The 18861-nt window shown below is 29.9% G+C and overlaps 1 protein-coding gene across 2 annotated transcripts; it reads left to right on the top strand.

The window, feature by feature from the left end:
* Window positions 1-3608: 3608 nt before the first annotated feature.
* LOC106683635 (GATA zinc finger domain-containing protein 7) lies at window positions 3609-18615 on the top strand. Of its 2 annotated transcripts, XR_010844076.1 has the most exons (5): window positions 3609-3777; window positions 5851-5983; window positions 7487-10279; window positions 12578-12706; window positions 15830-18615. XR_010844076.1 is itself a non-coding variant. In XM_067049907.1 (4 exons), the coding sequence occupies exons 3-4, from the start codon at window positions 7501-7503 to the stop codon at window positions 12583-12585; spliced, it is 2787 nt and encodes a 928-aa protein (XP_066906008.1). In that variant the 5' UTR covers window positions 3609-3777; window positions 5851-5983; window positions 7487-7500; the 3' UTR covers window positions 12586-12903. The 2 variants fall into 2 exon arrangements, 1 of the variants encoding a protein (XP_066906008.1); XM_067049907.1 differs by lacking the exon at window positions 15830-18615 and having other exon boundaries at window positions 12578-12903.
* The last annotated feature ends 246 nt before the right edge of the window (window positions 18616-18861 follow it).

Here is an 18861-nt window from a genome sequence, read left to right as displayed (position 1 = left end):
AAACTTTATAAATGAGACAAACTGGCTATCTATTTCAATTGCCCTTTGATTTTGCTTCATTATCCTTAGTTGTGGGGGCTTTGCAGTCATATGCCCCATTCCTAAAATCACCATCCACTTCCAGGAATCTCCGTATTTATAAGATGTAGTCCGGTCGTGGTGATTTTCTTCTTCGGAGAACGCGTAGTTATTGTCACTCAGCCTAGTCTTCTGATTTCTGCTCCAAATGTCTGCGACAGTTTGTCCATGAAAGATCCTTCTTCACTGATTCGCTATTGCTTTGAGCTTCCAACCGTAAGTAGGAATGAGATACAGGCTTAGATAGACGAAGTGGGGGTTTTGGGAGGGGTACCAGCGGTACTGAAGGGTACGAGTCTCCTGGCCTAGCGGGTAAAAAGTGCAAGGCTAACCAGTCCTCAGAACTTGTTGGATCAAGAAAAGGAAGTAGAGGGATGCTTCTTTAGAAGTTGACTTATAACATTTAAGGCACTTCAGCAAGGTATGCTAATACTTTGAGCTCCATCTCCTCCAAATTTGATCAAAGATGTGCTGAATAAATAACCAATGCTATTTAAATTATGAATCAGCATAACGCTGCCCTTCATTAGGAGGAATGCAGAAAGAGCGGCTAACTAAAAAATGTGCTGGTGTCAGAACCTCTGAATCAGAAGGGTCATTTGAAAGTGGTGAAATAGCGAGAATTTAACTAAGATTCGATTTTAATTAACAGAGTATTAAATTCCTCTAAACTAGGAACATGATTCTGAAGAATCGTAGTTGTGTGTCTTTTAACACATTTAACAGCTGCCTTCCTAAGCCACCACTGGAAGGGCGAATGAAACACTATTCAGTGCTCCTCACCAAAACGAGATAAACCCTTAGAGTAACCCTTTAAAGCTCTTAGAAAGTGCGATTCAAGGTATTAGAAGCACCAACTAAGTTAGTACCACAATCACGAGCGGATAGGCTCCACAGAGATCTAACTTAGGCAACCCTAATGGGAGCAACAGAAAGGTTTTTTGAAATATTAGCGATATATGAACACCATTTGTCACTTTGGCACACAAATAAAGGACAAATGCATAGCCCTTTTCAGAGGATATGGTGATTCAATGGATTAAGCAGGATAGGGGTGCGTTTTGGGGCCCCAGGTACCCTATGATGACCACATATAAAGGTGTGATCCTGGGTATTTTGCGGTATAAATCCCCTGCGTGGAACCGGAACCTCACGCAAGCACAGAGATTGGCTCTGCTGAGAGTCACCAAGACCTACAGAACAGTGTCACATGAGGCGGAGTAAATGCTGGCCGAAGCGATGCCCCTCGACCTCTTCGATTTAAGGATGTCCTTAAGTATGAGGTGAAGAGACGGGGACTGAAAACGCTACCGGAGGAACTCCGGGAGAGGATCGGTGAGACTCCAAACCTATGGAAGAAGATGTTGCGGAAGGACACAATAGAGGAGTAGAATGGGCTGTGAGTAGCAAGCAAGAAGGACGCTACTTTGAGAAAAATTTTCCCCACCGTCCAATCAAGATTGAAGGCTCGATAGGTCATCTTAGACTATTAGGTCAGAGATCCTAACAGGACTAGGGGATTCCGGGGAAAGCTACAGAGCTTTGAAAAGAACATCGCCCCCGTTGTCCCACGTGTGGAGTTCTTGAAACAGCAGAACACGTAATAGTGGATACTCCGCCATGGAAGGACATTGAGATAGGCTGTCCAGAAAGACCGGGATTTTCGCCCTCGCCGAGACGGTCTTCCCCCGCCTGATGAAAGAAGAGAACTATCCCTTTTTAAACCAGTTCGTTTACGGGGTAGTAGGCCCCACGCATTTCACGATTAAAAGGGCTTGACGAGCCACCGGAAAAGGGGATGTTGAATCGGACTGGAACTAGGAAGCCTGGTGAGCTGCAGGTGGCACCCGAACGGATCCGAACCAGGAGAGCTGGACCTTCCAGATGGATGCAGAGGACAAGATGTAACCCCATCAGGCGCTCAACCGATGGAACCCCTTACTTCATAAATTGTTGATATTTGGGAGCAGTGGCATGCGCATGTCACACTGCTACCGCAACCCGTATACCAGAAATGGCTAAGAAGAGGGAATATTAGAAAAAAAAAAGCCCTTTTCAGAGCTGTTACAGAAACCTACCAAGCGATGGAGTCCCCGCAGATAAAAGAATGGTCGATCAATTTCGAAACTCCTTATTTCAGGAATTCGTTCGATAAAAATTTTTCATTTTTCCAGAAGGAAAGGGGACAAAGAATCATCCTAATAATGAGTATGTAAAGAGAAAAAATCATGAATTTCTCGAGAACGGCTTAATGGATTTTCATTAAAGATATACCAAATTATTGGAAATAACATTTACTACTACTTCCACATTTGCAATTAAATGAACGATTTACAGATAATTACTTTAATGTGTTAAATCCCTATTAACTTCTACGTAAAGTTGTCTTCAAGGGGCGTGGTCTAATCCTCCACCCCTTTTCGTCACTTTTGCTTGGAAGAAGAGTAGGGTTATGCCACCTCCCTGTAACAGAGAATAGAAGGTTGTATTACATGTGGTTGCATTACATATGGATAGTCACTGATATTCTATCAATAACATATTCTAGCAGTCAGAATATAGGATCCACTAGACCACCACTAGGTAGCACATCTGTAGCGGTCACAACATACAGTTCAGTAGGCCACTACTAGGTGGCGGACTGGTAAATCTCATCGTATCGCTGATATACAAGGAAATTATTTTTTGTAAAATAATCTCTTTTTTCATATTTGTAAAATTTATGTAAAGACGTACGTAGATTAGTTTTACTTTCAATAAAATTTTGAGATTGAAATGTAGTGGTAAAAACTAAAAATGTTATAGTAATATAAAAGCCTACATGCCTTAGTTGCGCCCATGATATGAAAGACACTGTTCAGATTGTATCATTCAAAGTAAACTTATTATTCTCAGTCTCTCCTGAGCCTACATTTCTAATAGATCAGTAGTACATGTCTGTCTACTATTTTTGATTCAAGTGGTTTCTCATTTCTCACAGTCCCTAGCATGTTTAGTCCCTAACAATTGACATGCATTGCGGAGGCCTTCTGCAAGAAATGAACCGGTCTTAAAACTCACTGGTAAAAATGAACAAGCCATTCCACTTGAGGGAGCAAAAAAGAGTTTAAAAAAAAGTGCTATTGTCTGGTCTACGAAACCTCTTTTTTTTTGTTCAATCAAAAATATTTGTCTTAAATCCACCTAACTGTTCCAACCAACCGCGCTCTCCCTTATCCGATATTCTAACTACCATTACCAAATGTAATTAACCTGAAGATGGCAACCCAAATGCTTGAGTTGAAACGTTGGAATTTAAAATTAAAAATCATAATGACTGAGTCTTGATTATTTTATTTATTAAATCATATTCCATCTGCAACTTTTCTTATTAATGTAAATAACAGGAAAATTTGGTAATGACAGTTAAGTTATTGTAATTAAAAATAAAACGCATTATTTTAAGTGACGTCTGCTTTACCTTTGAATCATGGGCTACTGACAAAGAGGTATAAGAAAGGTGTAGTTGAATAATTTAGATAGTAGCTGAATTGATGTTTTGATTTGCCTTTAATTTAGTATCAGAGAACACGAGTTGACATGGAGTAGGGAGCGAGTTGTTTCCGTTTCATTTGTTTATTTTTTTTTCCTATATCCCCTTTTTATTTAGCTTGAATATGTAGACTACTCATGTGTTTTAAGATTAAATATGAACCACTGGTAAGTCTTGTTTTATTTTTACAATTTTTTTTTTTCTGGTTAATAAATTTTTTCAACATTCCACTCTATCTCATTGTACTTATCTTCATTTTAATTTCATTAAATTAGTGATCCAGTGATATTTTTGATATGTTGCCGTGAATTTTCTTATTTTTAACCTGTTATAGCTTATCTCAAATTGTACTTTCTCATTTCTTGTATTCATTCTTTTAAAATTAAAATGCACCATTTGACTATCAATTTTAATAAATGGCAAGTTATCAAAATTTGAAACCTGTTTGATAATCTTTCCAAGCTAGTTTTAGAGTAGCAACAAAATGTTTTAAGGCACTTTACTCTCCTGCATAATATTTTCTTTTGTTTATTTTTATCCTCATTGCGTTGTTTTTGCTCAAGTTTCTGCTTTATTATTTTTGTTATCAGCATTCATGTGCTTTTAAATTATATTGAGTGATATACTTAATTTGGCTATTAGAATGCAATGGATATATGGTTCCTCAGTAATATATGCAAATGACAAGTTTTTTAAATTAAAATATGTTTAGTGATATATAGTACACTCTTGTGATTAAAGTAATTTTTGTTATATTTATTTGTTTTTACTTTTAATTCTAGTATTGATGTATAGTGTGTTCAAAACCAAGTTCTGGTTTAGTCAAGCAATACTTGATAAATCTATACTTTATTTGAATGTTTCAATGTTTTTGTATTCATTATATCAATTTATTATAAGCAGTTGATACTGAACATATAACTACTCTTATGCTATATATTTACATTAGCAATTGTGTGAGTGTTTAGCAATATTAAAAATTTCCTGTGATTTTTTATTTACAACTAAACTAATAGGTATTTTTTTGCAAATACACGACCCTGTAATAAATAGGGTTCTAGTTCCCAAGTAGGAGTCTAGTTGAATTGTTTTTTCTGGTGTTATGTAAATGCTGCTGAGCTGATCTCGGTTGCTGGTGTGACTTTTACTAATATTCTACATTTTTGCATGAGATCATCTTGTTATCTGTCAACTAGTGACTAAATGAATGGGACTAAGCTTCGATAAGTATTTTACTGTCCTCATTTTTGGTAAAAGTAATCTTTTCTGTAGAACTAATAGATTACGAGATATTTGGAAAAAATGACCTTTTTACCCCCTACTCATCCCCATCCGTCAGAAATTTATGAATGCTCATTAACAGACCTTACAGACCCCATCCGTCAGAAATTTGTGAATGTTCATTAACAGACCTTCTAAGCAATATTGGAAAGTTTCAAAACCTCAGAAGATGCCCTTAAATCTATCCGATTTGACTGAACTATATGTTCAGGGACAAAAATTTAAAAGGCAAGTTGGAGCTATAGAGTTTGTCTTATTACACTTTATTAAAGAAGGTTACTATGAAGATTATTCAAAGGTGTCAAGCCTAATGTGAACAAAGTAAAACCTATTTGCAGTAATTGTTAACTCAATTGAAAACAAGTTACTACATTCAAGTCAGTCAACAAGTCTTATTCAGTCCCTGAAATTAGCAGTGGTCTTTAATGTGGACTGAAATAATTTCCAGTAATAAGATAAAAAATTAACAGTTTTCAAGTTCCAATAGTATTTTTTTTATGTATTATTAATTCAAAATTGGATTTGGCCCAAGAAACAACTCTGAAAGCACTTGAATTTACAAACTAATATAATTTCCTTTATCTCACTATGGAAATAAAAATGCTGACTTATTAAATAATCCTCACTCAGAGAAATAAATCATTTTCACTATAAAAGGTATTGCTGCAGATTCACAAAGAAGAAGTTTGAAGGGGTTCGGATGAGTTCTATGTTTTCAAAACTGACTTGTTGGCCCTTTATAGAGTATTTTTAGGGGTATTTTTTAGGGTATTTTTAGTATTAATGTATTAAAACTAAATACTTTGGAATCATGAATAATTTTCTGATGTATTTTTTATATAACAAACAATTAAATGTAAAATCTTCTTATTTTACAATAGTTTTTTACTCTTTATCTTTGTATTTCTTATTAATGCAATTTATTGAAATTTATTTTATATAAAATATTTTTATTTTAGTGATGGTGGAAGGACGTTGTTTACATAACAAGATGTTAAGAAATTAAATGAAAATATGTGAAGAGACAAAATTTTGGTGTTAATTTTTTTATTAAACAGTAATGAAAACAGGAATCATCAGATTTGCCACCTGGTAATGAATTGATTGTATTTGTGTGATCTATTGTTACTTTTAGTATTAATTTAAATCTAAATTAACTTCTGTTATTAATAAATATGTTTTATTGTTATGGCTTTATTTACTGAATTAATTAATTGTGAAAAGCAGGTTTTTTATCTTCTTTTCAAATTCAGTAATAAGTTTGTTGTAATATCAAACAGATGAACAATGTAAACACATGAAAAATGTAAATACAACAGCACCATCATTTCATAACTTTAAATTACAGCATCAATTTAATTGTTAATGACTTAAAACATTGCATAATTCAAACTAGGCAAGACACAGAAAACTACTAGAAGCGATACACAGTTACCACAGTTTACTATAAAACTGATTGTACAAATCCATTACACCGACATTTTAGATAAAATTAAAAATTGTTGATATATACAATAACAGGATTACCAATTAAAATAATTATGTAAAATAAATAAATAAATTATTTTCAACAGTAAATATTTATATAGATAGAGAATGGTACCTAATTCAAAAGAGAAGTTTGATTTAAAGCAATTATATCAAACGGCAACCATGATACATGCACATATGAGATGACAAAGTTCAGAGGTTAATATGAATAGGTACTTTTTAATAATTCCATTGACCACAGTTTGATTATTGTAATTAGTTTTATATATTTATTACTAATTGAATCTAGTTTTTATATTTTTTAGATTTATAGCAATCATATCACTTGGAAACTTTGAGGTTCATAGTTTGATTTTGAACATGCTCGTCTCTATTATTTATTATTTCTAAATATTGCCATATATTAAATTTTATTGTTTTTTTTTCTTCTAAAATAATAAAGTAACCTAAAAATTTTCTTGTTTTTAAATTATGTATGTATTACCTGCTAAGAATGTCATTATTTACATTTTCTGTTGGTGTAGCCTACATTACACAATAAATGCACTTCCAATATAGTTTCATGCTCTCTCCTCATCCTCTACATCTACTTCCTCTGATTTCCTCCCTCTCTCTCCATCTTATCATTCCCCTTATATGGGTGATTCTTAAATTATGGGCAATTTTGGTGTACCTAACCATCCCTTCCTGGTCAGTTTAGTGATGTGGACCCTAGTGCACCCAGGACCAGGTTAATAACTTGAGGATATAGTATTAAAACTTTGTGGCATATTATGTATAATTCAAGTACTTGAAGTAAGTTGAAGAGTGGAATGCTTACTGTAGCAATAGTGGGGAGCAATGCAACTACTACAGTCGAAAGAATTTAAAAAGAAAGTTTTTTAAAACTGGTTCTGACAGTACAAGTTTCAAGTCATTTAGACTTAATCCAGGACGTATACAGAATTTTTGAATATTTTTAGTGAGAAGCTTAAGTTATTGAAAATTCTACCCACCAAATTGCTTATTATTTGAGAATGGCCCTTAAGCTATATGGTTTTAATTTCATTAATAGCCTTCATTTCTACATCAGTTTATTCATTGCTTTTTTTATTTTATTTTTAGGTTTGTCAAAGAAGATGGCTAAACCAGAAAGGCATCCCTGGCCTTATGGCCCACAATGGAACTACTATCCTCCGCATATGCTTAATTTTTCTAAAATTCCCTTCTCCAATGGACCTCAAGTGAATATCGATCCTAATGAAAATTATCTCTCTATTAGGTGTCCTGAACCTCGTAGGCCATATCAAGTTCCTTATTCTTCATTTACATCTTATTATCATCAAGAAAATCACCCTGTTCGCTCATATTTGGAAGCGAATCCAGTATATTCCCCTAAGCAATATTTGTATAGACCTCTATGTCAGGAAAACATTAACAGTCCATATAAAGTCGCTGAAAATCTTCAGAGCTATCCTGCTTGCTCAAACTATCCTTTGACCAAAGATCAGGGCACATGTTACCAAACAACATGGAACAATACTAGTCATTTTCAAAGAAATCCACCTGAACTAGATGTTCGTCATTTTCTGGCAACATGGCAAGATAAAGATGATGATTTTGTTGATGTTTCTACTGATAATGATCAAACTCAGGTTTATCAAGGCAATGATTCCATTCCTTTAGATTGCAGTAAACGAAACAGTAACGATAAAAGTAATAGGAAAAGTTATAATGATAACTTTTTGAATGGACCACCATTAAATGCTACTGGTTATATTGTACAACCATATTATTTAAAAGATGATTCAATACCCTTGAATAGACCTGTTATTTCTGAGGAATTGAATAACAATGTTCTTCATAGAAATAATCTTAACTATGAAAATAATCACCAAAGTTACCAAAAAAATTTTTATTCAAATACCATAAAATTTCCAACTGGTAAACTACTACCTTGTGAACATAATGCATCGTATAGTCAACCATTAAATCACTGTGATATTAACAGTAGTCATTTAAGAAGCTCTATGAACCCACCTCGGCAGAAAGACCTTTTGGTAGATTCATCTGAAAGATCTCAGTATAATTTGACTTCTTCTTTAGAATCTGGTGAGTTGTTCTGTGACATTAATCCACGCCATGAAGAAATTCAAAAACCTCCAGTTATTCATCCGATGTATAATGATAACTTACACAAAATGAACACAAGTGAGGAGCCATGTTATTTTGGAAATGAAAACAATGAATTTTCTGAAAACTTAATGCTTAGTGATTTTGCTCCATTAAAAGATTCATGGGACATGTTCTCATCAAACTTGAAAGTTAAGGATAACACCAAAGTATCAAATAGTTCTAAGTCTGTAAATAAAGTGTCACCTCAAAATCTTTATGAACATTTGATATCAAATAATAATAATAATAATAATTCTGCTAGTGGTAATGATAATAATAATATTAATCTTAATAATAATTTAACACCAATCGCTTATGAAGGTGCCTTTAATATTTTGCCTAATATTTCTTCTGGCAATCAAAGTTCTACCCCACATAATAGCAATGAATGTGTTCTGCAATCGCATGAAGTTATAAAACCAAATGTTAGTTCTCAATCACATATTTCTACCAAACTGCCCACTAATATCACCAAACCGATCCAGGCAAATACAAAAATTAGACCATTTCAATTTAATGAAGAAATCAGTTCTGATGACATTGATATCAGCATTGCATCATCTGGAGATTTTCTTGTAGAAGAAGATCAGCCAAGTCTTTGTTGTAATTCTGTCATTAGTTTTTCAAAAGTGAAAAAAGAAAAAATTAATACTGTACAGCAAAAGGTTTTAAAAAATAATGATTCATATAAAGTTGAAGAACCTTATTCATGTCCAGCTTTTAATAATGATTCAAGTAAAAATAGTTCCTTATCTAATGTAGAGGGTGAACAGAATAACAAATTAAATGGCTTTCCTAAAGATACAGAATTTAAGTCCATGGAGACAGAAAAAAAGGCTTGTAGTCCTGAAAATGCTATTTCATCTGCAAAAGGTGTTATGGATTTGACTGTGCTAAAACCACAAAATATTAAAGACAATATTTCTGAAATAGAAAGAGATTCAATGTGTTATCTTGATATATCAAACAATTATTTTGAAACATCCAATTTTGAACGAAAAACACCAGAATTAAGAGGGATTCCACAAGTGGAAACTGGTGTTTTAGGCATTTCCCATGAAAAGTGTGACATCCAAAATCCGAAAGATGAAATATCAGACATATTAGAAAAAAGTGATAAAAGTTCTGTTCAAGAATCTAACTTCTCCACACTTAATGATGCATTATCTCATATTGCCAGTCCCAATAAATTGTTAGATAATAGTAACTCTACAATTCCTAATGATAATCTACTTTTACTTGCTCATTGTTCTCAGGAATATGGTAGTCAAATTAAGAAAGAAAACGATTCTTCAGATGATTGCTCTTTAGCTGTTAAAAATATAACTTCCAGTGAAAGTCAACAAAAAACTATTAGGGATAGTGTTATTAAATGTAGCTTGCGGTGGGACAGGATATTCAATATTATGTCCGACGAAGTTAATTCTCAACCAGATATGTCACTAGATCTTGGCCCTGCCAAAGTTGAATTAAGGTTACCATCAGATAATTGTTCATCAAATCATTGGAAAATTGTTGAAGCTGATAATAAAATACAAACATCATCAATTGTTAAAGTTAAAAGATTGATTTTGAAGCGGAAAAATCAACCTGAAGAAAGGATACCCAAAATGATCATTAAAAAAACTGAAGGTCAAGAATATCGAAGTTATTTAAAAAATGAATCAAGTAAAGCAGTATTGCATTGTGAAAAACTGAAGATTTATTGTGACAAGTTATCTAAATCACCTCAAAAACCATCAGGTATGTTACATTTTAGAGTTCTTTTATTTTTAGTATATTATTAAAGTAATTTTGGGAAGTGAGTAATGTACCAGACTCTTCAACTCCTGGCCCCGGGTTTGATTCTGACTGACAGAGTATTTATTTATTCTGTAATATGAGCCAAGGAACAACTCTAGGGTTGAGAGACCATCCTAGGGCTAACCATGAGGGAGTACCCTGATTTAGAGCATTCTTAATGTTCATTAAGATAAAAACTGTATAAGAGGATTTGGTTGATTGGAAAGGTTTAGATGAAATTTTGAAAAGTTGGTGGAAGTAAGAACTTAATGGATATGAAGGTCATGATGTAGGGCAGTGATTCTCAACAACTATGCCATGAGATTCTTGATAATGACCCACCCCAAATGAATTTTTTTTAAAATATAAGAAGATTGTCAGGGTTGTGGTAAAAAAAGAACAAATAGTTTGGAACTATTTAATGTCCGACATTTTGTCCCACTTTACAGGCCTTAATCAGGGCTGTTCAAAGTGATAGGTTAAACAGATTTTTTTTTTTTTAATTTCTTTATCAATTTACACTGGTTTAGTCTCAATAATTATTTGATCATTTAACCTGAAATGGTAGAAATATAAAACTGTTCTAGAGAGGTTTCGTTGTAAAATTCTTTTAATTTATTTATTTCTAGTTTTGTCAATTTTTTTAATTATTAAAATTGTACTTGATAGAAAAAAGGTTGAGAATCACTGGTTTAGTTTTTTGTTTGAGATGTAATACAGTGTTCTCAAAAATTGGGATTGAAAGGATTTCTATCAGCCATTCGTGAAAGTGTTGAAGTATAGAACTCACATACATGAGATTGTAAACAACTCTTCACACTCAGTACGATAACCTAATACTGGGTAATAGGCCTCCTCAAGCAGCATCCAGTTGTTCAATCCGTTAAGTGCAGCTGTTTTTCAATCCCGAACTCCAAGCAGAGCCCTTGAGTCTTCTCCAACACCATCCATCCATTCAAGATCCAATTCATCCAAGATCTCCTTCTGGTTCCAACATTTCTTCATCAATGAGTTTCTTTTGGGGGGAGAGGGGATCTCATAGAGCTCTATCTTATGATATGCTCTGTCCATTGTATCCTCCTGAGCTTGAAAATTCTTAAAAAACCAGGCCAATTAAGAAAGGAGATTACTTCTCTGTATTAAAACATTTTTCACTGAGCTATAAAGCATCTACGGATTTTTCTCTTAAATGTTAGGCGATCTCTCTCACCAGACTTCCAAAAGGCTCATGTTTCAATTCCATACGTAAGCACTGGCTTAAACAATCTTTTCTTTGTAGCTCTTGATTTTGAGCTACTTCCCAGGTACCAACACAATCCAAACTCGAAGGGAATCAAATTTCATTGTTAGGAACTTGTAAAAAATTCGGAGCTCTGTCTGTTGGGAAAACTTCCTGTGTCCCAGCACAAAAATCAAACTTAATATAAGCTAAGGTCGGGGCTGCAGTCAAGAAGAAAGAAAACATTAAAGGAAAAAAATATTCTATTTTATAATAAGAACAAGGTGAGTATTGATGCCATGGACTTGATGTGCCAAAAATATTTGACTAGAGCTGCAACAAGGAAATTGCCAGACCATGTATTTTATAATATTTTTTATAAAGCTGGTTCAAATTCCTATATTCTGTATAAAGAAATAACCAATAAAAAGATAAGTTGATTGACCTTCATAAAAAAAAGAATTACTCAAGGAATGTCTGAAGCTATTACTCAAATGTCAAATAATAGAAAAAGATTCCAAATGCCTTGACAATGTGAGAATAGATCATGAAATATTTGTGTGAAATCCAAAAACATTTATTGTGAAAAATATGTTAAAGCTCGATTATGTATTTACTTTATATCTACATAATTAATGATTTTTATATAATTAATATACTTATAATTTTATATTATTATTTATATAAATATATTCATCATTATTTAATTTGATGTTTTATTATGTAATAACTAACACTTTTATCTATAGGATTTAAAAAAATTATTTCAACCTTAACTATTAAAACTCCTTATTTATTATACTGAAGAATAGGTGAAAATAATTTTAAATAAAAATCAAATTAAAATTGAAAATAAAGAATATAAAACAAAACTGTATATCAAATAATCTGTTCCTGTCCTATGTAGGTAAATTCTCCCCTCTTAATGTTAAATGATCATATGAAATTCAATGGGCTCATTAAGAAAATGTTAATTATAGTTCTTTTTGTATCATGATTTTATTTTTAAGGAATGAATAAATTATTTTTATTACTTTCAGATACCTGAAAGTTTTAATTTTTTGCTGAGTGAACAAATCGTCGGATAGAGTGCATGCTGCCTTATTACAGAAAAACAATAACTGTTTCAAATGTTATCAAATTCAGATAGAAATATTTTAAGGAGTCATGTAAGTGGTTCATAAAATTGTAAAACATATTTGACAAACTTATTGGTTGTTATAATTCTAGAATTTATTCTGTTTTTTGTTTGTTTTGTTACGGATTTAAATTTTCTGATCACTCTGTTAAAATATTTTTAGCATCGTGTCAGTAAATATTTTGTTTGTTTAAATATTTAAGATGATTTATACAAATTGATTCTTTTGTACAATAGAAATGTAAATAAATCCATATTAACATTTCTATTGTACACGTTACATTTTTATAGTTTATAGTAAAAAAATTGATTCTTTTGTACAAATATTTCATTTGAAAATATTTTAAAAAGAATTTAGTGTGAAATAGTTTCAAAGAGCATAAATTTCTTCAATTAGTTATAAGATTTTTGATTGTGTGATGTAGAGAAGTGTTCACCTGTGAACACAATTTCATTCATTTGTGATTGGATTGAAATCTAATCAGGGAATCGTTATATATCTTGTTCTACAGTCTACAGATACCACGATATCATTTATATATTACAAACTATTTTTTTAAATGTACTCCATTCAATTCCATACATTTTATTTTAGCTTAAAAGTTATTATTTTCCTTATAGTTTCAAATCTTATTCTTGTTAAAATATCATTTTTTTTCGCAGATTTTAAAAACTCTTTTCTCTCTCCCTTTTCTAATGCGAACTTACACATCCTGTCAGTTACATAAAGGATACAAGAAGTTGTCTCTAAAGTTCAATTTCCTTTAAACCTAATGTTATATTGAAGATGGAAAATTAAATCCATGAAAATATAGTTATGTTTCTGTAGGAGATATTGAATAATACATTGCAATGCTATTTGAAATATTCAATCATTTCCTTTCGGCATAAAAAAGTTAATATTTCAATAATGTTAATGCTGATATTTCTACATATGATACTTCAGTTAATTACTGTTTGGTCCCTGAAAAATTTCAGATTTTTCACATATGAATGAAGTTTGGTTAAATCACTAGACTGAAATGAGTATTATAATATTAATAATTGAAGTTATCTGTTGAAAGATGCTGTTTGTGCTATCATTTGAAATAATTTCATCTTATTTACTTTGGGACTTGCTTATTTTGTTGTATAGCCTTTTCTCCTCCTGGTTTTTCTTAGGTAGAAAAAAAGCACTATATTTAGATGATATGTGTGCCTGTTTTCTTTTTTATGTTTTGTACTTTTTTTTTTTTTGCCCTGCACTAAATAAATTTGATGTCCTTAAGTATAAATAAATTCTTAAAGGTTGTGTTTACTATATTGAAATTATAATCAATTTTTCTGTGTTCACTGTGTTTAAGATCTGCATAGATAAATTATTATTCTTATCACTGTTCGATTATGTTCATCTCAGTTTGTTATTAAGTATATTTTTTCCATTTATAGTCATGCATTTTCCTAATCCATGTAAATCAACATTCCATTCGGAAAAAATAAGTACAAAGACTATTTGTAATGGCTTAGATATAATAGTTAAATAATTTAGTATATATATTTTTTAATCATTCCCAATCCATTTATTAAAACACTTGATAAATTTATTACTTTCATTAATTAAAAGCACGATATTTCATTTGATTTAATTTTAGTGTCAGTAACTCTTCTTTTCATTACTTTTCTTATCAAAACTCAATTATTTACCTCAAACTGAATAGTTTACCAATTTTTCTTAACTTCATTCGAAAGTATGACAATTAATCTTTCTCTTCTTCCTAGATCTGTCAATTTTGCTATCCAAATTATATATATGTATTATTTTTTGTGTCCTGGAATAAATTCAAGCACACAAACGTAATTAGATACTTATAGAAAGTAAATAGTCTCAATAGTTTAATGATTTGGCTCATTCCACATTTTAAATCAAATAATATTTATAAATTGACTTGGTAGGTTTTGTGTCATATTCCAATTCTAATTTCATGACCTAATGTTTTTAATTAATGCTAAACTTCATTTTTTTATGATTTTGAATGCAGTCTATTGTATTTGTTTTTTTTTTACTCTGGTTAAAATAATTCTTAGTTCTCGAATATGTATCATAATTTCAGATATAAATTATTTGCTTGGTTGAAGATATCAAATATAAAATAGAATGCACACTTCAATTTTCATCCTTCTTTAAAAAGTGCTTTAGAAGATAATTAAGTTACACAATCAGTAATTTAGAAATTCATCATAATTTGATTTTTTTTTTGTTGAAATTGTACACACTATTGATTAATTACATCATAATATCTATAATTGTAGTGTTATAATTTCAATTAGCAAACATTAGTTCAATGTTCCCCTCAAATATATATATATGTATAATTTTTTTTCATTGCTTTGAAGTATTATTTTTTAAGTATTATTCTCATGATAATTTTGGGAGTTTTTTTAAATTGATCTTTCAGTTAGAACTCAAACATACTGTTTAAATTTTAATGATCTACTTTCTAATCAAATATTAGATTTATTCAATTTTTAGTGCTCAAAGATTTATTTTCAAAGACTGATTTAGTACAAATTCACTTATCTAGCTATGGCATATATCTTATTTGTACAGTACACTTTGTACTTATTTATCTACTTCATAAAACATAATTATTGATTGGTACTTAATTCATTTCATTTCCTAATTTGATCTTTTTGATTAAAATTAGTGAGAACTGTTAGTTACAAAGTGATAGATAAGCTGTCATATTTTCTTTTATGTCATGGCTTACTGTTATTATTAACCTTCTTTATTTGGTATTTATTTTTTGTATTTAATGTTGGTGGTAGAAATTGCAATAATTAGCATATTACTTTATTAATGAATTGACTTTCTTTACTTCAATTTTAATTTTCAAAAGTCATTCCTTGGTATACATTATTTTCAGTATTTAAAGAAAGTAATATCTCTAGTTAATAAGAACTTTTATGTGTGCTACTAATTACAAAAGTGGTTACAGTTTGTAGTTATGGTTACCATTTAATAAATAGTGATGTAACACTATTAGAACATATTTTTCTACTCGTATATCCCGTTGTAGAAATCTAAACCTTTTTAGTCTCTAATTTATTTTTTGTAAAAACCATTTCATTAATTTTCAATTAGTTTTTTATATTACCATTTCTGTATTCCTTTTAGAACATAACTTGGAAGTCACATTCTGTGAGCAATCACTCTTCGAAAAAATAGAATTAAACAGTTCATTGTCATTCCTTATAAACTTTTAATTAGTTGTGATTTTTTTAATGATGATTGTGTTCTACTTTGCTAATCATTCCTTAAACCATTCCATGAAAGTCATACATTATGACTTGTATATCATCATGTATTGCATTATTAACTAAAAATATGTGGAATGTGTATATTTTTAAATTCATTCCCTTATAAGAAATTTGAAGGAGAAATATTACTTTTTCCATTAATATATTTTTGTAACTATGTCAAACTTTGTGAGGTATTGTGCAGTTATATAAATTGGCAAATTGAAAAATGTATGGTGTTAATAGGATAATAGTCAATTTCCATAAAACTGAATTCATTTTTATGAAACATTGAAAAAGTAGTTCTTTTTGTACTTAACCTATTATTATTATTAATAAAGCTCACCATGATTCTGTTAAATATCATTTATTATAAAATGTTGAACACATTAGTACTTATATTGAAGTTTATTTCTACACACACAAAGGTATATGTGTGTTCAAACATTTATAAAATTTTGATGATAGTGGTTTGTATTTTAAAACTAAAATATGGAACTAAACATATTTTCCTTAAATTTACTATTAAAATAGCAATGGATTTGCTATTTGGGACCAATTGACCAATTGAAATTTGATCTCATTTTATAAAAAAAAAAAATCTGTTTAATTAGTACAAGTAAAAAAATTTTAAAGCCCTTTATCTAAATATGTATTGTAGATATTTATTTATATGAATAATCCTGAGAATTTATGGTTTAAATGAACCATGTTAAAAATTAAAAAAAAGTTATACTTCTTAACTTGGTATGGAAAGAGTAATTTTGAAATAAAAAGTCAGTCTTTCCCTGTTGTTTTAAAATTGTGTAAATTTTATTCAACTACTCATAATAAATGGGATAATTCTGATTATTGTTATTTAGGAAATTGTCATTTATAAAAATGTCTTATTTAAAATTATTCTGACATATTTTATCTAGTTTAAAGTACCTTTCGTTATTTATATGTTCATGCAATATAGATTAGGCTTCCTACATTGAATGTATCTCCTATTTTGTTTTATAATTACTTGATAGTTTTATTTTAGTTATTGAATTTTTGATGAGTTGTGAATCATACTTGCCTTTATGTGCTTCTTTTGTAATTTTTCTTTAGTTACCAAAAATACTATGGGTTAATAATTAGTTATTTATTTGTAAAAAAAAAAAAATAAATCTTCAAGATTTTTCTTAATGAAAATTTGTTGCTATACAGTTATTCCATATTTTAATTTACTTATTAACTTTTAAAAATTTTAATGAAGGAAGACTTGGGTTATAAATCTTCAAGATTTTTCTTACTGAAAATTTGTTACAATACAGTTATTCATATTTTAATTTACTTATTAACTTTTAAAACTTTTAATGAAGGAAGACTTCAGTTTTAATATAATTCATTTGAATCTCATTCCTTAAAATATGTTTTTTATGTATGTTTATTTTGAATATTTGTTTTGAAGTAATTATTCTTGTATTGACATATTCATAGTTACTTATGATTCACTAAGGTTGAAAGCTAAACAATATCAAATTTTTCTTCTGAATTATCTGTGTTGTCACTTCATTGTGAATGTTATTGAGAACTTGTTGATGTTATTAAATTTGTTATTGATTTCTTAGAAATTTGCCTCTTAGATTTTTATTAATGTTTTTTTTTTAATGTTTATATTGATTATGTTTCAAAATATATCAGGGCATTCATTTTAGTTTATTTTAATTATAATTATCCATTAGGTGTTTTGTGATAATAATGTAAAACTAATTGTATATTTTGTTCCTCATTATATTAAGTTTTTTCCACAGTATTTAATACTGTTTAGAGTTTATCATATTAATGTTGATTTGTGCCTTGTTATCAAAGCATTCTTATCTGGTTGATTTGATGTTCTAGGTGCCCTAATTTAAATTTATTCCACATAATAGTTAATAATGGTTAAATTATTAATACTTTTATTTTTATAGTATACTGATCTTATATTTAAGTTATCAGTTGGTGGGGTATATGTATTGGTATTTCTTGTAAATGTTTAGTTGTTGGAGTCTATTTCAAACTACTGGAATCTTGTTTATTCCTTCCATGCCATTGATAATTCACATTATTGATCTGAGTATCATTTCCTCACAGGAACCTTTTGTTGCTAAGTAAAATGGAAAGTAAAAATTTCCATATAGAACTTTTTGTTAATAAATCTTAAAACACTCATTTTACATATTCAGGAATTATTTGTTCAATCATTTAGTTGTTGATAATGATCTAAAGAAATTCTTTCACATTAGTTAGTGTATGATTTAACTTCATATAACTGTTTATTTATTAGTATTAGGTATTCTAAAAATATCGTAAATAAAAATGTTTATTTATAAAGTTAACCAAGCAGAAGGTTAAATGAGGAAATTACTTCATTAATCATATGGTCAAGAAAGATTCAGTACTTAAATTTAAATTTACTTGTTAATGTGACGAAAAATAGTTTGTTTTTTTTATTATCAGATTAGAATGCTTGTATTTATTTTTTTATTCCCAAAGAATTAAATTATGATATAAGTTTATATTTAAAATTATTATAAGCTGTGTTCTGAAAGAAATCTATAATTTTTTTGTTGTTTTTTTTGTGAACTGAAAATGGTGTGTGCCATTCACAGTGTGCCTTATACACATTAATATATAAATATATATGACATTTAACTGCTTATTTATTTCTATACCTTGCATTCATAAGATGAGGAGAAGATGGTTGGGAGTGCATTCTGTGAAGAATAAAATAAGATTTTATTAGTGCCAGCATTTTCTGATATGGATCTATCAGTATAAATATGAAACTTTTCCAAAACGTTTTCAAGAAGACAAGTACCATACTTTATGTACAAAAGATGTAGTATTATGTTTAGGAATATAGGATAGATGTAGCATTGTTTTTATTGTTTGCAGGAT

Source organism: Halyomorpha halys, unplaced genomic scaffold (genome assembly GCF_000696795.3).
Source record: "Halyomorpha halys isolate HHAL.00 unplaced genomic scaffold, Hhal_1.1 Scaffold500.1, whole genome shotgun sequence".
Taxonomy (NCBI): domain Eukaryota; kingdom Metazoa; phylum Arthropoda; class Insecta; order Hemiptera; family Pentatomidae; genus Halyomorpha; species Halyomorpha halys.
The sequence above is the reverse complement of the archived record's forward strand: the minus strand, read 5'-3'. Positions and strand labels throughout refer to the sequence as shown.

Bases quoted from the DNA above. Each gene is read 5' to 3' on its own strand.
- LOC106683635 (XM_067049907.1), top strand. From the start codon at position 7,501: ATGGCTAAACCAGAAAGGCATCCCTGGCCTTATGGCCCACAATGGAAC.